Genomic DNA, 23,299 nt, shown 5'->3' with positions numbered 1-23,299 from the left:
GTACCAGGAAACGAACTCAGGACTTCATACTTGCAAGGCAAGCGCTTATGCCGCTGAGCTAAATCCCCAGCCCCGAGGTTCCTTTTGACTCAGGTATTCCCCTTCTTGGTATCTTCCTGAAAGAATTAAAAGTATGATACCACAGTGATTTATGCACAACTGTGTTTATAGCAGCGCAGTTTGTAATAGTTAACTCTAGGAAACAGCTCAAATGAATGGAATGGGAAGGTGTGGGGGTTTTTATACTATTCAGCCATAAAGAAACGTAACTTGGGACATTTCTAGGTAAATGGACTCACCTTGAGACCATACTCTTAAATGAAATAAATCAGACCCATATGTGCAAGTGCTGAATTGCTTTTCTCATGTAAGAAAACAAAAGTGTAAATAAGTACCAAACTATATAATAGATATTGTGAAATAGGAAGAAAATGTTCAAATGGAAAAGAAAAGTAGGGAGAAGGGAAGGGAAAAGAAAAAAATAAAATAAGGATAAATGGAAACAAAGCTTTTGTAAATAAGGGGAGAAGAAATATTGAAGGGATGGTAGGAGAATAGAGATAAGAGAATCAAGATATATCATGTACAGGTACACATTATCTATGAAGAATGTGATCATTATGTATACCTAAAACATACCAATACATTTAACTAGTTAAAAGAAGATTCCAGAAATTCAACACAATGATGATATATTAAAGGCTGTTAGAGAAAAGAAACAAATCACTTATAAAGGAAAGCCTGAGAGAATCACAGCAGAATTCACAACACAAACCTTCAAGTCAAGGAAACCTTGGAGTAAAATATATCAAGCCCTAGAAGAAAACAACCTCCAGCCCACAGTGATGGACTCCACAAAACTATCTTTCAAGATGAATAAAGAAATAAGATATTCCATGACAAAGAAAAGAGGAATGGCCTCAAACCAGTAGGGCAAAGTGCCACCCAAGAAAGTAAAAGATAATGAAAGCAGTCAAAAGCAAGGAAATAAGAAAATTGAACAAGAGAAACATAATACAGAAAATCAATGAAACAAAAAAATTAGACCTTTGAGAAGATCAACAGAAGTAGTAAACATTTAGAGAAATCAACAAAGATGAAAGAGAGAGGACATTAGTCATCAGTGTTGAGGATGAAAGTGCACCTCCCCAGACCGTTAGCCACCGAAGGGATAAGGGAATACCAGGGACAACTCTATGCCTTAATGTAACAGCTCAGATTAAACGGCTCACTTTCTCAGGACCCACAAACAGTGAAACTCAACTAATACAAAGCGGACATACTGAATAGCCGTTAAGGAAGTTGAAATTATAATTAAAAAACTCAGGAGAAAAACAAAACTCTAAGGTCAACAGTCCCAAGGAGAAATGTTCTAAGTGCTTGGAATAGAATCATTGTATGTAATATCTTCCAGAGAGCAGAAAAGAGAGCATTCTTTAACTCATTCTATGAGGCCAGTGGTGCCCTCACGCCAAAACTAGACAAAGACACTGCAAAAAGAGAAAAAGGAAGAGAAGACAAAGACAGAAAATTAGTATCTCTCATGACCTTTAAAAATCCTCAAGTTTAGGCACAGTGAACATGATTCTAATCCCGATTATGGTTGAGAGTCTGAGCCAAGAAGATTGCAGGTTTGAGGCCACACTGGGCAGTTTAGCGAGGCCCCTGTCTCAAGTTAAAAAATAAAAATTTTCAGAGATGTAGCTCAGTAGTAGAATGCTTGTTCACTCAAGGCCTTGAATTGAATCTCCAGTACCACGCACAACACACACACACACACACACACACACACACACACACCCCAAATAGAATCCAGCAAGGTGCAAAAACAATTATATACCATAACCAAGTAGGATTTATTCCAGGAATATAAGGTTGGCTCACTATTAAAAAACAAACCAATGTAACTCACTGTGACAACAAGCTAAAGGAAATTAATAGGACAAGGGAAAATACTTGGCAATATTCAACACTCACTCATGATACAGTTCAGCAAGCTAGAAATGAAAGGGAATGCTTTTCTCTGTAAAACAACATCTTCCAAACTACAGATAATATCATTCTCAGTGGTGAAAGACGTAGTGCTTTCTGGTCTGGGAATAAGGCAAGATGTTCACTCTCTTAAATAAGTACTCTTATTTAACAAGAGTATTAGAATTTGTAGGTATCCCAGATAAGGCTGAAACAAAAGACAAGAAATATATTGACTAGAAGAAATAAAATTGTTCTTATTTTTAGACAATCTGATTGCTTACTAAAAATATCATGGAACCTACTAAAAATTCTGAGAACTACTAAGCTCAGTAAATTTGTGTAATAGAATACAAACACACAAAAAGAAAATGCATTTCCATATATTAACTATGAAAAATGTGTAATCTGAAATTGAAAGCAAAATGCCATTTATAACAGCATCAAAGAAAAAGAAAATATTTGGGTATAAGTTTAACAATCTATTTACATGAGCTGTATGCTAACAATTTCAAAGTACTGCTAAAATAAATCTAGTAAAACCTAAATAAAAAGAAAAACAAGCCGGGCGCGGTGGCTCATGCCTGTAATCCCAGCACTTGGAAGGCTGAAGCAGGAGAATCACTGCGAGTTCGAGACCAGCCTGGGCTACAAAGTGAGCTCAAGGCCAGCCTGAACTGTATAGTGAGACCCTGTCACAAAAAGACAAAAAAAAAAAAAAAAAGAAAAAAACTCCAAAAAACAAAAAAAAACCCCAAAACCAAACAAACCAACAACAACAACAAAAACATATAGCATGCTTGGCTTAGAAAGCTCAACACTGTCATTCAAGGAAATTGTCACAAAAACAACACAGATTCATAAAATGAGCTATAGTAAAATTAAAGCGTTTTTTCACCATTAAAAATGTGAAAAGTCATAAATGAGAGAAAATATTTTATAAAACAAGTAATCACAAACAGTTGTATCCAGAATATACATACAAAGAATTCACAGCGATCATTTGGAAAAAGACAACCCAGTAGAAAAATGGGCAAGAGACTTGAATAACTACATCACTAAGATCACAAACCACAAAAAAGATGCTTGAATGATCCAAGAATGTGAAAATACGTTCAACTTCGTTGGTAAGTAGAAAGGTGCAAATTAAATCACTGTACTTCTAGAATATATTTGTGCAGGTAGCCTTGAAGCATGAGAGGTAGCATCCAAAACTGGACCTAGCAAATCAATAATCAGGAATTTCACATAATATCGCAAAAGAAGTTGCACACACGCTTGCCAGGAACAGAATGTGTAGCCCCAAACGGAAACAATCTGAATGACCATCAACAGCTGGAGGCGTAAGCAGCGACAGGTAAATATGTGGTTTTTAACACAGCTGAGCAGCAATGGAAATGAACTATTGTTACGCGCACGAGGGTACCACTGACAGAAAGAATCTGATCACCAAACAATACAGACAGATGGTTTCATTTACACAGAACTCAAAAACCAGCAAAATCATCTGGGATTAGAAGCCAAAAAAATAACTACCTATGGGAGGAAGAGCGTGAATAGTGACCGGGACAGTGTGGAAAAGGCTCCCGGAAAGCTAGAATATTCTCTCTGAAGACTTCATGTGGGTGGAGGTTATAGGGTGTGTTTATTATGATATAATTTAGTGAGCTGTATATATTTATGGTATGTGTACTCAGTAATATGTATTTTGCTTCAATAAAATATTTTAAGAATAGTTGCATGAATCATATCCAAATGGTTGACTGAAAGGAGGCAACAGGACAGGGAAAAGGGATTTTAAAAAAGATCAATAATTGTGTGTGTAAGTGGGTAGAGACAGGCAGCTAGATAAGAGGATGAAATGGGGCCTGTGCTACCGAGGGCTGTAGAATTTTGTGTTCCTAGGTACAGGAAGACACTTAAATTTGAATTTCACTAAATTAAAAGTTCAGGTTTTTCATCATGGGGCTCATATTTCAAATGCTCAATAGCTACTTGAGCTCAATAGTACAATTGCCTACCACGCCAGGCAGTGCAAAATTTAAAAACTGCTCTATGGCATAACATAGGTGGACATGGATGAGATTGCCAGGGAAACAAAAGGTGATTCGAATCTGGGCATGGGTGGTGCACACATGTAATTCCAGCATTGTGTGAGGCTGGGGCAGGAGGATTCCAAGTTCAAGCCCCGCCTGGGCCGCTTAGGGTTTTAGTGAGTCTCTGTCTCATAAAAGGAAAAAAGGGCTGGAGGTAAAGCTCTGCTGGAAGCCTCTGCGTTTCTCTAGTACTGAGGTGGTGGTGGTGAGGAATCAAGAAATTAGAGAAAGAGAATCTGAGGACCATCAGCATTAAAGGCATGATTGCAGGACACAGGCCAAAGTAACATAAGAATCAAGATTTTAGACAACTTCAAATAGTAAGAGCATAAATACACATAAGCCTGTATAGGTTAAGAATGTGGTTTTTTAAATAAAACTGAATAGCAATGAAAACGAAGTGTCAGGTGTTACCAAGAAGGAGCTAGACCCACATGGTAAATAACAGGCTATTAGAAAGTTTGCCACAACTATTTCTATGAATATGGAAGTCAGATCTCAGGAGGAATGAAGTTAGAAACCATCCGCAAATCTGAATTTCACCAGAGATGCTAGTCTGGTACGGAAGCCCAGGGGGGCCAGAGGGTCCTAGAGGTCTGGAATATTGTGACTAGTGAAGATCAGACCCTGCCCTTCATCCCCTGGAAAAATCTGGAAGGCTCAAACACACAAACACCCTTGTTTGAGTTCAGGCAAAGCTGCCAGTGGTGAGATGAATGTGGTTTTTGTGATTATAAGGAAATGTCAGAGAAGTCATTTTTCAGGTCACCAGTGGGGTTCCTGAGAATATGTTCTACGGGGCAGGGCACATGGGTGTGTTCTCTCCCACTCTCCCTCCTACCCTTACCCACCTTGAGCAATGAATGAGCCAGTCTTAGGGGATTTTCAAACACAGTGAGAAATGGTGAGATTTCCTGCACCATCCTGTTTCTGGAGAGCAAAGATGAATGATTTTGAAGGTGAAGGTCTCTGAAGCTGGGAAGAGAGACCTCAAGGCTTAAGGGACCCGAAGACCAGAGTCACCACCGAAAGCTCCCCATACTTCTTTACCCCTTGCCTTTATTTCTCTGACTGTCTCAGACCACGTGAAGGATATCTGAAGAGAAGATTTTGACATCTTGACTGGCAATCACCGTTTCTGTCTCAGGAGCTCCTATCTATCCTCCTCTCAGTCCCCCTTTTCCGTTATGGACCCAGTGGTCCTTTCTCCCAGACCTTCGGTCCCTTCAAAGACCCGTAGCCCTTCTCCCACATCCCATTTCCCAAGGGTCTCCCACCCCTCTTGCTTCTTGCTATTTCTGGCTTTCGTTCAGCCTTTTGTTGACTTACTTCACTCCTCATTGACTTTAGGGCTCAATTAATGCCAAGTCTTTATCTTTCCGTCTGGGAACTGGCCCTGGTGGGTGTGGGGCTGGCCAGGGTCCCAGAGAGAAAGAAAGTCCCCACCCATCATGGCCCCCCTGAGGTCCAGGCCTCAGTGATAAGCGAGGAGGAGCCCTGGGAGCAGCAGCTGTTGGCTTGTTGACTGAAAGGACACCCAGGCCTGGCAGCTGCTGCTTCTGGTGGAGACTCGGCAGCAAACAGTGATCCTGAGCCAGGGAGGAACAGAGTACACCAGGGTCAGGCCAGACCCTGGGGACACGCCGACTCCATCCTAGGAAGCCCACACTGACTTTCAGCTAGTTCTGCTCCGTGTGCCACTGGAACCCCCATGTCTCACCTGAGGGCAATGCTAGGGTGATGTGGAGGCACAGAATCACCAAAACCTATTCATCCAGTCTTTTCAAGTGGGAGAGGAGAGAGCTCCATAAAAACCAAATGCAAAACCAAATCGTTCTCCAGAAAGTGAAGTAAAACCTGCAAGGCATGGTGGAGCCAGGAAACAGAGGCCTGCGGCCTTCTTCACTTTCAGTCTGAGCCTCAGCTCCCACCATAACCCCAGTCTTGGACCACAGAGGTGTTAGGGAAGCCTCTACGGGGTCCCTAAGCCTAGCGAGGCTGGTTTCAATGTTTCTATTTCCCAGGTAAGGACCCTGGAGGCCCCATTGGACTGGAAGTGGAGGTCTCACCTTCCACACTACAGGCCTAGCTCAGGGCCCCAAACACCTGCCTCATTAGTGACTAGAAACAGGATGTGAGTATTTGGGGACCAGAGGTCAGCCCATGGGCCCCGGGTGGAGCCAGGACCCGGATATAGGCTCTTGGTGTTGATCCTGGCAGGGGTCAAAGGAAGGAATTTGGCCAGCAATCCAGCAAACATGACTAAACTCACATCTCACCTCATTCCCCATTCCCCCTTCCCCCAGGGCCCAGGCTCTTGGCATGCTGCTGCCCAGCTGTTTCTCTCTGGACACCACTCTTGCAGAACAGATTTTTCCCGTAGGCTTGCAGGGCATAGTCACCAGCTGTTCTCAGAAGGGAGGTTTAGATACATTGTCCACCCTTTCAAGGGTTTCCTTTTCCACCTGGCCTGGGGCCAGCAGTCTGCTCCAGGAAATTGGTATACTCTGCCTGACAGGTGGCCAGGGTGTGGCCTGAAGGACCAAGAAGCTCTGCTATATAATCCAGCCCTCAAGCTGGCCCTACAGCTCCAGGGACCTGCAGGTGAGAAGGTCTGGGGACCCCTGTGGGGGTGGAACGGTAAACCTTCTCTATTCCTTTGCTCCAGACTGCCTTATTCTGCCCTATTCTGGGACTTGCTTCTGGGCATCCAGTTCCCTTCATCCTGCCCATGATGCCTCACCCCATCACCCCCTGTACAGCCAGCCTTCCCTACACACATGCACACACACATGCACAACCTCTCAATCCGGTCTTTCTTGCCTCATATGGCTGATGTGCCTCTGCCATCTCAGCCTCTCTGCAGCTTACATGGCCTTTGTCCTGAGATCTGCCTCCCGTGACCCTGTTTCTGTCCCTCCAGCAGGCATGGGTTCCTTGTGGAGCTGGTGGTCACTGTGGGCCGGAACAATCCTCCTGTGGGGTAAGTCAGACCAATCCTCTATCCATTGCCTTGTTCCAATTTGAGCGACTCTCTCTGTCTGGGTCAGTTCCCTCTGCCTATGTCCCCTCCACAGACCCACGTCCCAATGTCCCCCAGGCTAGGAGAGATGAGAGAGAAACTGTAGCTTTTGCAGAGAAATATAGCGTCATTCACCCTTTCTCTCTCAGTCTCTGTCTCTGTTTCTGTCTCTCTCCTGGAGGGAGGCAGGTTAAACACACACACACACACACACACACACACACACACACACACACACAATGCATACCACACACCCCTTCTCCCTTGAATCCAAGTACACAAGAACTACCACTTTCTCACTTTTCTGCAATTCAGCTAAGATTTGGACTCTGAGACTCATTCTGAGGTGATAAGAAATTTTGTGAAGATATTCCTGGAGGAGGGCTTTGTCCCCAGTTTGCCTAGGGTTATGGACTAGAGTATTAGGAAAAGCCAAAGCACCAGTGGATGGGGTGGTCCCAGATCAACATCCATCTAGGCAGCTTTGGAAATGTGTGCTGTCCCTGATCCCCTGGCCCCAGAGGACAGCAGGATATTCTTTAAGATTCCTTCGTTTTGCAGGAAGTCACCCATGAATCCCACACACTTCTGAAGACTTCATAGACCTATGCGTCTGCCTGTCTGCTTGTCTCTCTCTAGTTGTGGGGAGAAGCCCAGCTCCCCTCTATTTCTAGGATACATGTTGTCCATGTACCTATCATCCCCATCTTCCCTTTATCCCCTTTGCAGAAACCCCCAAGTCCTACTCAGACAGAAAGCATACGCTGGTAGCTATGTCCAGTCAGTTTGTGTCTCCAGTTTGTGCTTAAAACAATTTTGGGTTGAATATTTCAAGAAAAATTCAGATGGAAAGATGCAGCTTTTTAATTTAATTTAATTTAATTTAATTTAACTTGTTTTTTGTAGTAACTACTGAACTCAGGGCCTTTGTACTGAGTAACACACTCCACTCTTAAAAACTCTTGAATTTGGTGACAGAGTGAGTGCTGGGATAACAGATGTGCCCTGCCACACTGGCTCAGAGGTAGCATTTTGGTATTTTCTAATTCCAACTAGCTAAAGGGAACAACAACCCACTTCAGGTGGTATATGCACATTTCGGCCTCCACCCAGAGTGTTTCTCACCTTTATGTAACTCACTTGGTCCTGGCAGCATCTGAGTTTGTGAACCTGCCCACAGGGAGCAGGCTTTTGGAAAACAGAAGCCTGAAAGGCTTGTTGACGAATACTGCTGAATAAGAAGAAAGGAAAGAGGGAAGGAGAAATGCAGCTATTTCACTGCATTTCCAGGCCCAGGGCAAGGGGTTGGTTCTCTAAGGGGAGGACTGGATAAGCGGACCCACAACTGTGTTTTTTTAAGGGCTGACCCGGGAGGCCCAAGTGGACGCCAGGAACTCTGGGGGGGAGGAATTCCTCTCGGCTTTCCTGCAGAATTACCAGCCTGGGTACAGCATTCCCCGCCTCTACCTCCTCATCTCCAGCCTGTCAGAGAGCCCTGCTTTGGTCTCCATCCTCAGCCAGGCAGATGACACTTCGAAGACAGTGACAGTGAGGCCCGGGGAGACGGTCATGGTCAAGATCAGTGCCAAGGCTGAGATGATGGGCAGCAGAACCTTCAGGAGTGCGGTGGTGGTCCACTCCAACCGCACCATTGCTGTGCAGGCACTAAATGCTAAGCCCAACACAGCGGAACTGACAGTGCTCTGGCCCGTCCATTCTCTGGGCACTGAGTATTTTGTGCTCACGCCTCCTGGCACCTCAGTGGGAAACGTCAAGGAGTTTGCTGTGGTGGCTGGTGCAGCAGGGGCTTCAGTCAGTGTCAACCTGAAGGGGTCAGTGATATTCAAGGGCAAATTGTACCCCGCTGGCAAGGTCCTAACTGTGACTCTGCAGCCCTATGAAGTGGCCCAACTACAGAGCACAGCCGATCTCTCAGGGTCAAAGGTCACATCCAGTCACCCTGTGGCTGTCTTCTCTGGCCACAGCTGTGCCCAGAAGCACACAACTTGCGACCACGTGTTCGAGCAGCTGCTACCCACGTCTGCCTGGGGAACCCAATACGTGGTCCCCCCACTGGCCTCCCAGTCCCGCTTTGACCTGGCCTATGTGGTAGCCAGCCAGACCACGAAGCTGACCTACAGTCATGGGGGTATCACCAGCTCCCGTGGGCTTCAGATGGGTGACGTGGTTGAGTTTGAGGTTCGGCCAACCCGGCCACTCTACCTACGAGCAGATGTGGGGATCCAGGTGCTGCTGTTTGGCACAGGTTCCATAAAGAATAATGTGATCTATGACCCTTACCTGGCCCTGATCCCAGACGTGACAGCCTATTGCTCTGCCTATGTGCTCAAGACTGTGCCAGGCTTTGTGGGGGTGGCCGTGATGGTAGCCCAGACAAAGGCTGTCGATGGCCTGACTATGGATGGGCGCACACTGGGGGCCAAACTTGCCTGGGCGCCTGTGCCGGGCAGTGAGTTCTCATATGCTGAAGTGGACCTCGTCACTGGTGACACTACCCACATGGCTGAGGCTGCTACCAACTTCGGGTTGCTCATCTTCGGGCTGGCCCAGGCTGTGGGCTACGGGACAGCACCTGCCTGCAGCCGGAGTGAGTGAGATCTCTGATCCTGTCCACTTGGAGACCCTTTTCCTCCCTGCCTGTTTCTCTCGAGCTGTCCACCTCTCATCTTCCTCCTCCCTGATATCCTTCCTTAAATCTTTCCAGCCCCTCTCCTTCAGCCAGGAACAAGTCTAATTGTTTAGCTACCAGAGTGACTGTGGACATGACCAGTCACAGGAGATGCCAGTCAGGAAGACCTTACCATGCTGGCATCAGCCCTTGTCGGTTGGTTTGTGGGGCACTGCGGGGGGCAGGCCTCTAGGGGACATCCAGGGTGCCAAGATGGAGGGATCTTTGGGGAGGGATCAGCTTGACAGCTTCTTAGCAGTCAGTTTGGAAATAGTTTGCTATTTTAGCAATTAAGACAGCTACACCTGTTGCTACCTGCTACTCCACTTCTCATCTATGTAGAAAGCTTAATACCCAAACTCAGATCTAAAAGTACAGTAAATGGTGACCACCATTTGGGGCATCTCTCAGCGAACCAGGGATTCTTCTAGGGTCTTCAGTTTTGAAGGGCTGCACAGGACCTAGCCTGGGTGCAATCTCTAGGCTCAGTGGTAAGGGTGACATGCTATAGCCACAGTGGCCTAGTTTAAGTCCTAGCTCTGCTTTGGTAACCTGGCTATGTGACTTCAGCTCTCTGGGCTTTGGTTTCTACATCTGTAGATTGGGGGATAATAAGGGCACCCCTTCACAGGCTGTAGTGAGTGTGGGACCAGTTAACAAGTGTAAATCATTTAACGTGATGAGAGGCACCATAGAGCTAAGTTACCTCCTAGTATTAGGAGAGGTCAAAGGCAAGAGTTCAGGGACTGGGGGGCTGACAAGGAAGGGCTATTTCTTCCCAGGCGGACCCCTTTAATCTAGGATCTGAGATGCTGGGGTTCGCTGTCCCAGAAAAAATGCCCTCCTGGAGGTGATGGAATCCGTCAGACTTCAAGGGACCATTTGGGCCTTGGGGTAATGGATAATTGACTAAAACAGGTAACAAGCTAACACCTGGATTCAGTCCCAACTCTTACTTATGTCTTAATTTATTGAAACCTGACAGCAATCCCGCTCAGCTCTCTAGGAATTAGGAATTATTAATATCTTCATGCTATAAATGAGGAGCTTGAGGCAAACAGCACTTAAAATAACCTGTCCGGCGTCACAGAGCCAGGATCCTTGATTAGGTAGCCTGTCCCACAAGTTGCTTCTGTTTTGCTCAACAGTCTATATTTCATTGTTTAGTCCTTAAAAAAAAATCCCTTAGGCTGGGTGTGCTTCATCCCAGCTCTCTGCTTTCTAGGAGGCTGAGGCTGGGGATCAAAAGTTTGAAACTACCCAGGGGCAACTTAGTGAGCCCTTGTTTCAAAATTTAGACAAATAAACAAATCTTGGACTATAAGTCAGTGCAAAGACCCTGGGTTTGGTCTCTGCTACTAAAAAAACCCCCCAAATCCCCTGAACTGGACACGGGCATGCATGCCTGTCACCCCAGCTACTCAGGAAGTTCAGACTGGAGCAGTGCAAGTTTCAGGGCCCCTGGGTAATTTAGAGATCCTGTCAAAATAAAAATATAATAATAAAGACTGAAGCCGAAGGTATAGCTCAGCAGCGTAAGGGCCTACCTGGCAAGCACAACGTCATGAGTTCAATCCCTGGTGTCCCCAAAATAAAATAAAATAAAATAAAAATAGTAAAGGCAGAGATGTAGCTCAGTGCTCCCTGAAAGTAAGGGAGAGAAAAACATGAAGTAACATTGCAGTAACTGGTTCTGCTCGGCCTTTACTACCTTTGGCTTTTCTGGGCTGAGCTGTGACAAATGGGGGGATCAGAAAACCTGAGGGTTTCAGGGAGTCCTGAACAGCTGCCTCTGTCTGCTTGTGACAGTGCAGATTCAGTCTCCCCATCTACATGAGCAGTCCTGAGGGAAGTCCTCACACTCTCTCTGCTGAGTGGAAGGACCCTAGAACTGTCCCTGGACCATTTCTAATGCTCTGTTCCATGCACAGCCACACTGCCCACTGTGAAGCCCTCCTGCCAAGGTGTGCAGTGTGCAGCCGGGCAGCACTGCCAGGTGGTGGGCAGCCAGGCCAGATGCGTGGCACAGTCCACCGCCGTCTGCCGCGCCCAAGGCGACCCCCATTACACCACCTTCGACGGCCGTCGCTATGACATGATGGGCACCTGCACCTACACGTTAGCCGAGCTGTGTGGGGAGGATGAGACCCTGCCGGCCTTCAGCGTGGAGGCCAAGAACGAGCACCGGGGCAGCCGCCTCGTCTCCTACGTGGGCCTGGTGACCGTGCACGCCTACAGCCACTCAGTGACGCTGGCCCGTGGGGAGGTTGGCTTCGTACGGGTGAGTGTCCGCCTTGGCGGGTTGTAGAGAAGCCCCCGTGGGGCCGGCAGGTGGAGGGAAGGGGCTGTAAACCAGTCGCAGAACGTTCAGGCCTTTTCCTAGCCCGATTCCACCTTCAGAAATGTTTAGGGCATTTGGCGAGATGTCTGGGTGGGTGGGGCCCAAAGCCAAGCAAAACAATGCAAAACAAAAGAAAACAAGCCAACATAGCTCGTGTAATAGCAAAGGAAACAACAAAAGAAAGAAAACTGTCTAAATACCCAACACAGAGGGATTTCTGAATTGACCAAATCACCAGGTAGTGAGTGCATATCTCCTTCCTTCTTTCCTTTATTCCTTCTTCCCTTCCTCCCTCCCTCCCTTCCTTCCCCCCTCCTCTCCTCCAGCATCCTTTCTCCCTTTCCCCTACACCCTCCAGTCACTGGGGATTACTAGGATTGAATCTAAGGCCTTTGCACAGAGCTATGTTCACAGCCCTTTTTAAAAGCTTTATTTATGTATTAATCTATCTATTTTTAGTCCTTTTATTTTTTAAGACAGAGTCTCACTAAGTCTCTAAGTCGCTCCCAGGATGAGCTCAAACTTGCCATCCTCCTGCCTCAGCCTCCCAGGTTACTAGGATAATAGGTGTATATCACCAGGCCAAGCATCATCCTGCATTTATTAAGCAACTGCTATTCTATGAGACACTGTCATAGCCCAAAATAAAACAATGATTAATACAGGCAAAGACCCCTGTCCTAGTGGAGCTGACATTTTAGTGGGGCCATTACAGATGATAGATATGAGAAGTTTGCAAATTATATTTGAAAGGCTTTGAAGCTCTAGGTCAAAAGGAAAGGGCTGGTATTTAAAATAGGGTGGTTGCTGGGCATGGTGGTGCACACCTATAATCTCAGTAACTGGGAGGCTGAAGCAGGAGGATTGTTGTGAGTTCAAAACCAGCCTGCGCTATCAAGTGAGCTCAAGTCCAGCCTGAAAACTGCATAGTGAGACCCTGTCTCAAAAAAAAAAAAAAAAAAAAAAAAAGCCAGGGAGGTCAGGGATGGTTTTACAAAGTAGTAACATTTGCGCAAAAACTTTTTAGGAGGTGAGGGAGGGAGCTAGTGCACAGCTCAGGGAAGAATGTATTAGAGCCCAGGAAGCGCAAGGGCAAAGATTGCAAGGCTAAACCAGATGTGGTGGCCCACGCTTGAATTTCTGGTACTCTGGAAGGCTGAGGCAGAAAGATCACAAGTTTGAGCTTAGCTAGGGTTGAATCTTAGTGAAATTCAACCCATGGTATCACACAAACAAACAAACAAACAGGGAGATACCAAGGCTGAAAGGGTCACAATACCACAAGGAACTCCACTGTGTCTGGTGCAGGTGAAGTGGGAGGAGATGAGGCTCCCGGTGGGGGGAGCCAGGGGTCTGACCACCCCATTCCCCCTGCAGATCGACAGCCAGCGCTCCCGCCTGCCGACCTCCCTGAGCAACAACCGCCTGCGCGTGTACCAGAGCGGGACACGGGCCGTGGTGGAGCTGGACTTCGGGCTGGTGGTCACCTACGACTGGGACTGCCAGCTGACACTCAGCCTGCCTGAGCGCTTCCAGAACCAGGTGTGTGGGCTGTGTGGCAACTATAACGGCAACCCCGCTGACGACTTCTTCACCCCGGATTTGGAGCAAGTTGAGGACCCTGATGAGTTTGCCAGTCACTGGAAGCTGGATGACGGGGACTACCTGTGTGATGATGGCTGCCAGAACAAGTGTCCTGCCTGCACCCCAGGCCAGGCCCAGCACTATGAAGGCAGCCCTCTCTGCGGCATGTTGACCCTGCCTAATGGCCCCTTCGCTGCCTGCCACGAATCCCTGGACCCCCAGCCCTTCCTGAAAGATTGTGTATATGACCTGTGTGTGACAGGAGGGGAGCGGCTCAGCCTGTGTCGTGGCCTCAGCGCCTATGTCCAGGCCTGCATGGAGCTGGGCATCTCCATTGGGGACTGGAGGTCACTAGCCAACTGCCGTGAGTATTACCCACACTGTGGGGGACAAGGAGCCCCTTGTCTATGCTAAATTCCTGGGCACTTATGGTGGGTTAGTCTGGTGCTGGGCAATGCCAGGGGCACAGTGGTGGCCTGGACAGCCAGGCTCTGCCACATTAAGCCTGAGCTTGGAGGCAGACATATCACTAGGCAGTGACAGTTTGGTGTGGTTGGGGCTGGGATGGGCAAGGCACAGGCAGAGGGTGAGTGGTGAGACAGGGAGACACAGGTGGAGCGGTTGGAGTTCAGATAAAGAAAGTTCAAAGAAATACAGGACAGCAGAGAAGGGCCCTGATGCAGCCAACGTGGAGGTTTCATGGAGATGTCTTAGAAAAATGGATAATTTCAGCCCTCTGGAAGGCTAAGGCAGGATGACCGTGAGCTGAAGCCCAGCTTGATGGACTCAATTAAAGGCCCCTCAATTTAAAAGGACTTCAGAGGAGTGGTAAATTTCAGGAAGATATGTTGAATTTGTCTAGGTCACTGCTGTGTCCTCACTCTGCTGTGTCTTCAGTAAACCTCCCTGTACCCCCAGTTTCCAAATTCCTGGCACAGCAGAGGAGCCAGGGGGGTCATTCATCTACCCAGGCATTTCACTCGGTGCCAGGACCTGTCCTTGGTGCTGATTCAGCAGAGCTTGAAACAGACCAGATCTCCACTCCCACGGAATTTATATCCCGAGGGAGGGGGAGCATGCAAACCGTGAAATATCTTCAGGAAGCAAGAGAAATCAAATTCATGTGAAGGAAGTGTCCAGGGGGCCGTGAGCCTGGCACTCAGAGAAGGCCCTGGGAGCAGGTGACAGTGAAGCTGAGAGCAGGGTCCGGCGGAGGAGGGACAGGCAGCAGACAGGCAGCGCCTGGCGGACTCTGAATATGGAGCTCGCAGGATTATCCGACAGGCTGGGTGTCCTGTGCGTGGGGAGGGATGACCCGAGCCAGCCGGGTGGAAGCGCCACTGCCGCGAGCCCATCTCGGGGGAGCAGCGGGGTCTGCGTGGCGGGACGCGCGGGGAGGCCTGGCGCGCCTCGCTGACCCTCTCTGTGCCCCGCAGCCATGACCTGCCCGGCCAACAGCCGCTACGAGCGCTGCGCCCCCGCCTGCCCGGCCACCTGCAACTCCGAGGCGGCGCCCTCCAACTGCTCGGCGCGCCTGTGCGTCGAGGGCTGCGTGTGCCTGTCCGGCTTCGTGGCCAGCGGCGGCGCCTGCGTGCCGGCCTCGTCCTGCGGCTGCGTCCACGAGGGCCTCACGCTGGCGCCCGGCCAGCAGCTGTGGGGCGACGACCTGTGCCGCTCGCGCTGCACCTGCGACGGCGCCACCCAGAAGGTGACCTGTCGCGACACGCAGGGCTGTCCCCAGGGCGAGCGCTGCCGCGTGGAGAACGGCCTCCTGGGCTGCTACCCCGACAACTTCGGGACCTGCCAGGCGTCTGGGGACCCGCACTACGTCAGCTTCGACGGCCGGCGCTTCGACTTCATGGGCACCTGCACCTACCTGCTGGTGGGCACCTGCGGCCAGGACCGGCACGAGGCGCTGTCCACCTTCCGCGTGCTGGTGGAGAACGAGCATCGCGGCAGCCAGACCGTGAGCTACACGCGGGCCGTGCGGGTGGAGGTCCACGGAGTGCAGCTGGCCCTGCGCCGGGAGTACCCGGGCCAAGTGCTGGTGAGCCTGGACCCCTTCCCCCACCTCCGGCCCCGTCCCGGTCTGCATCCAGACGGGGCTAGAGGCCTGCGAGAAGATCTTGCGGGCTGGCCCAGGTGGTGAGCCTGCAATCCCAGTGACCGTGGGCTGACGCAGGAGTTGCAACTTAACAAGACCTAGTCTCAAAAAAGGGAAGGGGTGTAGCTCCTGACAGAGCGGGGTTCAGAGTCCTAGTATTGAAAAAACAAACAAACAGAAAACCCCTCGTGGCTGGTGGTAAGGGCCCAGGGCTCCATCCAGAAACCACGCAAAGCCTCCCTTCACAGTCTGGTGGTGGAGATTTGCTGAGATTTGATTTGAAAGTGTTTTAAAGCAGCCTCAGCACCCACCAAATGCTCCATCTGTGTTGGGTGTTACGGTTTTCGTTGTTGTGAACTTTCAGACTTGTGGTCCTTGCTAGGAGGATGACTTTAGGGTCCCACAGTGGGCGCGGTGCGTTGGGAGATAATCGAGGCGCACACTTCTCAGCCCAGGATGGGGTTGGGGACCACTAGTTTCCAGGGAGAGGGGGCGCCACACCCTGGAAGCACAGAAGCCCTGGTTTCCTCTTCACAAAGAGGTGGAAGTGGAAAATGGGGTGGTTGGGGTGTGGGCACCATAGCTATTGATTGCAGTGGGGCGGTCTGGGCAATGCCCACGTCCTGGGGAGCAGGGTAGATGATCCAGAAATGGGAGACCAAGAGAACTTTCCGTGTGCCAGGTGCTGTACCAAAGCCTTCCCAGCTTAGCTCCCAATCCCCACAGCTTCCTTGGGGGAGGGAAATCTGGCCCCTAAGCCCCAGTGTTTGGTGTAGAGGGCTAGGTAAACAGAAGGCTTAAGTTTTAATATGCATTTATGTTCCTGCCTGAGATGACATTTTACTTGAAGCGTGAATAATAATAACCAACCTGAATTGTTACTTCAGTGTACTAAATGCTTGACACCTATGAATTCATTGCATCTCAACAGCCCTGTGTAGTAGTTCATTTTAAGTGAAGAAACTGAGGCACAGAGAAGTTAAGTCACCTCTTCAAGGGTGACAGAGCAAGGATTTGAAGCCACACTGGTTTGAGGGTCCTTGCTTTTAACCTATTAATCTATTGCATGTCTTGAGGAATGGACAGGGGGAGAAGCAGATAGAAGGAAGAAGGAACAGCAAGTGCAAAGGTCCTGTGGTCAAGAGTATGCTCAAGGAGTTGATCAGTGGCACAGAGCCCAGAGGGGCTTATGTGGAAGGACTAAAGGAAAAGTAAGGTATGATGAGGCAGGAACAGGCTAAGATCTGGCATTTGATCCCAGTAAAGCCATAAAGGATGAGGAGGAGGCCATTAAGGGAAGAGCAGTGGCTCCCATCCAGAGAGAACAGCAGGGGAGGGGCTGATGCAGGATTGAGATTGAAGAGCACAGAAGCACCACATGGATGCTGATGGGGTGCTTTTAGAGAATGAAGTTGAGAGATGGGCCAGAGCAGGATGCAAGGGCCAGTCAGAAAGGCAAAGAGTAGGATGTAGGAGAGGAGAAGTGGGAGTGTACAACCAGCAGGGTAGAGCATGTGCAAAGGCCCTGAGGCTAGGCTGAGCTAAGAGTCATGATGCTGGCATGGCTGGAGTTTCAGGGTTGAGGGGCACTGGGAGTCCCATTAGAGAATAATGGGACTCTGATCATCTAGGGTAGTGATGGCAAATCGTTTAGAGACTGAGTGCCCAAACTGCAATCCCAAACTCAGTTATCGCAAGGTGCCAGCACTGCAATTAAACGTAAATACTGAGGTTTCAGTTTAGCAAAAACCAACTGTGATTGGATGCTCGCTTCTTGGGGGACTTGGCTTCTGTGCTGACAGAGAGGGCTCTGCATGCCTGCTAAGGCACGCTTGCCATAGGTTCATTGCCACTGGTTTAGGGCCTCGGAGGCCATGGCGAGGGGCTTGGACCAAAGCTGACCCCTCAAAGATCAGGCAGCCAGATAAAGAGTGATGACTGGCATTCCAGAAGAGGACGCTGCCAGTGCAAAGGTCCTGAGGTGGGGATGTATGTGCTGTGTTCCAGGAGACAGCAAGGGCTGAGTGTGTGATAGTCAGTGATGTAGGCACAAAGACGAGCAGGCCAAGATCAAACAGGACCTTCTAGGAAAGGGCTTGGATTTAGCCAAGATGGAAAGATAAAGCAGACGTAGCCAGAAGAAAGCAGTGGATGGTGTTTTTGGCAAAATATAAAAGGCCTGAGGCTTAACTACATGTAGGAGAGGTTGAGAACTATTGGAAGCTGGGGTTTGCCTGTAATCCCAGCTCACTGGGAGGCTGAGGCAGGAAAACTGAAAATACAATCTCAGACTGGGCAATTTAGAGACTTAATGAGACCCTATCTCATAATCAAAAATAAAAAAAGGGGGGACTGAGGATGTAGCTTAGTGTGAAGGTCTTGGGCTCAATCTCCAGCAGTGAAAGAAACGAAACAAACCATAGAACAAGGAAGCCTGGGTCGCTGGAGCTAAGCGACAGGGGGCGCCCCAGAGCCCTGGCTGCGCTGACCGGCGGCCTTCCGTCTCTCCAGGTGGACGGCATCCTCCATTACCTGCCCGTGCAAGCCGCAGATGGGCAGGTGCAGGTGTTCCGCCAGGGCAACGAGGGTGTCATACGCACAAACTTTGGCCTGACCGTCACCTACAACTGGGACGCCCTGGTGACTGCCAAGGTGCCCAGCAGCTACGCCGAAGCCCTGTGTGGGCTGTGCGGGAACTTCAACGGGAACGCGGCCGACGACCTGGCCCTGCGGGGCGGAGGCCAAGCTGCCAACGCCCTGGACTTCGGGAACAGCTGGCAGGAGGAGGCCACGCTGGGCTGCGGGGCCACTCCGCCAGGTGACTGTCCCGCGCTGGACTCCATGGTGGCAGAGGAGCTGAAGAACAAGAGCGGGTGCGGGATCATTGCTGACCCCGAGGGGCCCTTCCGGGAGTGTCACAACACGCTGGACCCGCAGGGTGCAGTTCGCGACTGTGTCTACGACCTCTGCCTGCTGCCAGGCCAGTCCCGGCCGCTGTGCGACGCGCTGACCTCCTACGCCGCCGCTTGCCAGGCTGCGGGTGCCACGGTGCATCCCTGGAGAGACCAGCTTTGCCGTGAGTACCGAGGGTGGCCACTTGAGGGCGCAAACTCACGTGTCTTCATTGATTGCACTTTTTTTTTTTTTTTTTTTTTTTTTTTGGTACCAGGGCTGGAACTCAGGACCTCATCAGGCAGGCGCTTGAGCCACTGAGCTAAATCCCCGGCCCCTCTTGGGTCTTTATTAACAGGATCACAGGCCCATTTGGTTCTTTCCAGGGCTGCGTGAAGTGGGGACTGTGTGTTTATCAGACGAGAGCCTGAGGTTTACAAACTTTTCGATTACACACCCGGAATCGTGAAAGCTAGGGTGTCACACACAGGAGGCCTGCGGTCAATATTTGTATAAGGACAGGGTATACCTGGCGGCCCGGGTCTGATTTCTGTATGTTGGTTGTCATTCAGAGCAGTGCTGCTTTTAGGGGCGTGATCCCTTCGCCTCATGGTCCCCAATCGGCCTACTTTACCTACTTACAGCATTTGCCTGGCCCCTGAGAGGCAGTGGGAGAGCCTTGCTTTCCTAGAAGGCCGTGACTCAAGGAGGCTGACGTGGGAAGGTGGAGGGTTTGAAGCCAGCCTGCAACTTAGTGAAACGCTGCCTCAAACTAAAAAATAAACACGGCTAGGGATGTGGTTCAGTGGTAGAGCACTTGCCTACCACGCACAAATCCCTGGGTCTGTCCCCACCGCATGCATGCCCGCGCGCGCGCACACACAGACAAAACCTTGCTTCGGATGTGAGCGCAGAAATGGTCTGCAAACATTTCTGTTTGCTAACAAAGAAATTTGGCAAGCTATGCATACCCTCATTTGAGTTTAAAATTTTTGATTTATTGTCGAAATATAACAATTTATTTAAAAATATGTATGTATACATCATAAGCAAACAGAATGATCAGTTTTAGCACCTTAGCAAATCTTTGTAAACAGTCATAAGTTAAAAAAAAAAAAGTACTAGGTACACTGACCTATGTGGCCCTCAGATATTCATCACTTAGTTTCCACTGTGATCAGAATAATATTGACATTTAAAAATCCAGTTGGTCTAGCCAGGGGTGCTTGTAACCTCACCACTTGGGAGGCTGGGGCAGGACTGCTGTGAGTTCAAAGCCAGCCTGGACTACCATAGTGAGTTCAAGGTCAGGCTGAAGTACAAACTGAGACCCTGTCTCAAAAAAAAAAATCTAGTTGTTACCTGACTTATGTTACTCTTTGAAATGTATTCAGTACGTACACGGCACATAGGTGCACCACCACTGCCCACTGAAGACATCCATAATCAATATGTGAGTGTGACCCAATCGTTTTTCTCCCCCAACTGATATTCCCTCATTCAGTCATTCATATAACAAATACAATCAGATGCCATGTAATGATATTTTGGTCAAAGATGGATCATGTAGCGCTGGGGATTTAGCTCAGCACATAAGCACTTGCAGCAAGTGCGAGGTCATAAGTCCGATCCCCGGTACCAAAAAAAAAAAAAAAAGGATCATATATATGATGGCAGTCCCATAAGATTGTATCTTCTAGTGACATAATAGCCTTCTTAATTTTTCTAAGTACATTGTATGATGTTCACAGAATGACAAAACCCCTTTTTAATACTGGAAGTTGAACCCAGAATTTTGGCACTACATTATATTGCCACCCCTCTTGAATATTTTTATTTTGAGACAGGAGCTCACTAAGCTGCTAAATTGCCCAGGCTGGGCTGAACTTGTGACCCTCCTTTTTTGGTATTTAGATAACCGCCTGCCAGGCAATAAAATATCTTTTTTTTTTTGCAACAAAATATCTTAATGACACATTTTTCCCTCAGAACATATCCTAGTTATCTAGCAACAATGACTGTATTTGTTAAACACTTATCAAATTAACAGTCCTGTCCAAGGCCCTAGGGACACAGTAGGGGAAGAGAAAGAAGAGTCTTTGTCTTCTTGAACTGATGTTCTAGCAGTTTTTAGTTCTAACAGGATCTAGCTTAATGTAACATATTTGTATCTATGCAAATGTTTTTAAAAAATCACAGCATCAGTTAGCTTTGCTGGGTAACAAATAGTCCCTCAAATTCAGTGTGTTAAAGTAAATTGTATTTATTATTTCTCATGATTCTGGGGGCTGCCAGACTGTTCTCTTAACGTAGACAAGCCTGTTGGTCTCTGTAGTTTGCTGGTCTCTGTAGTCACTGAGGTTGAATGATCTCTGATGGCTCTACACATCTGGCAGCTAGCCGGTGGTTAGTCAAGCCGGTGGTTTGGGGGAGCACCTCAGCTGGGCCTGCCTGTCTTCCCTTCACTTGGCTTCAGCTCCCAGCAGGGTGACCCAGGATTCCTTGCAAAGTGATCTCAAGATTGTGAAGAACAACAATAAGCCCCACTGCAGATGCAGATGCGGCCCGGGGCCAGTGATAAAACTCAGGGCCTTGTGCTTTCTCATCCCTGGCCAATTTCAAATTTTATTTTGAGAGATGGTCTTGCTACATTACCAAGGATGCCCTTGAATTTTTGATTCTTCTGTCTCAACCTCCCAGGTAATCTGGCATTACAAGAGTATGCCCTAAACCCAGCATACTTTTCAAAGCCCTGATTGACATTGTATTTGCTAATTCCTTGATGGCCAAAACTAGCATGGATACATTATTTAATGACCAAGTCCTGTTCCCATGACAAGGCCCTTAAATGAACTGGATGCTAAATAAGGAATTGTATATAGAATGTACGCAATTCAGAACAACAACAACAACAAATGGTCAAAGGAAATCCAACTTGATGGCTTTGCTTTTATTTGCATAACTCTCAAGCAGTACTGTAATGTTTAACAGAACATAAAGACACAGTGCTGGAGTATACAGTACAATCAGCAAAAATTATAGTATAAACAAGGTGTACTGTACAAAAAAAAGACATTGAGGCTCTATCAACAAAATGTTCAGAAGTGTACAGAAAAAGACAAGCCAGGCATGGTGATACACACCTGTAATTCCACCACTTGGGAGGCTGAGGCAGGAGGGTCAACTCAAATTCAAGGCCAGGTGATATAGTGAGTTCAAGGTCAGCCTGAACTCAGAATAAAAAACCAGATGGGTCATTAGTCCAAATGGCAAGTTGTAAGTCCAAACAGTGTGCTTTAGTTGTAAGCCTGGACGGTTGATGGTCCTTACACAGGAGCATCTGCACCAGGGTCAGAAGGTGCTTCTGAGCGCAGACTGCTCATCGTTACCACACGCCTGTCCAGCATTTGAAACAGCATTTGAAATGCCAAGGAACTAAACTGTCACTCTTTATTATTATTATTCAGTGATACTGGGGACTGAACCCAGAGCCTTCACTGAGCCACATCCCAAGCCCTTTCTTATGGTATTTTTTTAAGAAAGAGTCTCCCTAAATTGCCCATGCTGTTCTGAACTTGGGATCCACCTGCCTCCCAGAGGGTTGGGATTACAGACTGTACCACAGTCCAGGTGCTTTCCCAGGTGGGAATAGAATCTTAATTCTCAGGGTCAGACTACCTGACTTAGGGTGCTTCCCAGGCCCCACTGAGTGAACCGGCTTATGCCATCGGGCCAACCTTATGAGTGTGCGTGTGTGTGTTAGTGTTGGGGACCGACTGTTTCACCTCGGGATGGGCATTCCTGGTGTTAATAGCCTCTCTCCCTGCAGCACCGAGCTGTCCTCCTCACAGCCACTACGAGCTGTGTTCCCATGGCTGCCCACTGTCCTGCGGGGACCTCCCGATGTCCGGGGGCTGTGGCTCAGAATGCCATGAAGGCTGCGTGTGTGACGACGGCTTTGTCCTCAGTGGTGAGTCCTGCGTGCCACTGGCCTCCTGCGGCTGCCTGTACCAAGGCGCCTACCACCCTCCAGGTCAGACCTTCCACCCCGGGCCTGGCTGTGACTCCCTCTGCCACTGCGAGGAGGGCGGCCTGGTGTCCTGTGAGCCTTCCAGCTGCGGCCCGCACGAGGAGTGCCAGCCGTCCAATGGTGTCCTGGGCTGCGTGGCCGTGGGCTCTGCCACTTGCCAAGCGTCGGGAGACCCCCACTACACCACCTTTGATGGCCGCCGCTACGACTTCATGGGCACCTGTGTGTACGTGCTGGCTCAGACCTGTGGGACTCGGCCGGGCCTGCACAACTTCACTGTCCTGCAGGAGAACGCGCCCTGGGGCAACGGGCACGTCAGCGCCACCAGGGTGGTCACAGTCATCGTGGGTAACTACACCCTTCGGCTGGAGCAGAGCCAGTGGAAAGTCAGGGTGAGAGGGGAGGTGGGCTGGGGGAGGGATCTGCATGGGAATGGGTGATAGGGGGTGCTCAGCTCAGGCTGCGAGACCGTGAGAGGGTGAGGTGCTGGAGGGCATCTAAGGAGAGAGGAGGCCCCGGGGACCTGGGTCCCTTCCGGGTGGCTGAGCCTCTCCCTCTGAATCTCCCTGC

General features: G+C 49.0%; 1 protein-coding gene across 2 annotated transcripts in view; it reads left to right on the top strand.

Annotated features, from left to right (window-relative positions):
- Window positions 1–6,933: 6,933 nt before the first annotated feature.
- Window positions 6,934–23,299, top strand: part of Fcgbp (Fc gamma binding protein) — a 36,935-nt gene continuing 20,569 nt past the window's right edge. The window contains exons 1-7 of one of the 2 annotated variants that reach the window (XM_003461985.3): window positions 6,981–7,050; window positions 8,450–9,697; window positions 11,710–12,059; window positions 13,497–14,067; window positions 15,140–15,750; window positions 18,319–18,883; window positions 22,529–23,121. In XM_003461985.3, coding sequence (XP_003462033.3) covers window positions 6,996–7,050; window positions 8,450–9,697; window positions 11,710–12,059; window positions 13,497–14,067; window positions 15,140–15,750; window positions 18,319–18,883; window positions 22,529–23,121 — 3,993 coding nt within the window. In that variant the 5' untranslated portion in view covers window positions 6,981–6,995. Of the gene's footprint in view, window positions 7,051–8,449; window positions 9,698–11,709; window positions 12,060–13,496; window positions 14,068–15,139; window positions 15,751–18,318; window positions 18,884–22,528; window positions 23,122–23,299 lie in introns of both variants that reach the window. The other variant, XM_013159136.2, reaches the window with a different exon arrangement.

Source organism: Cavia porcellus, unplaced genomic scaffold (genome assembly GCF_034190915.1).
Source record: "Cavia porcellus strain 051 isolate PalLab524CR breed Dunkin Hartley unplaced genomic scaffold, mCavPor4.1 scaffold_7, whole genome shotgun sequence".
Lineage (NCBI taxonomy): Eukaryota > Metazoa > Chordata > Mammalia > Rodentia > Caviidae > Cavia > Cavia porcellus.
Note: the sequence above shows the minus strand (reverse complement) of the source record. Positions and strands in the feature narration are given on the sequence as shown.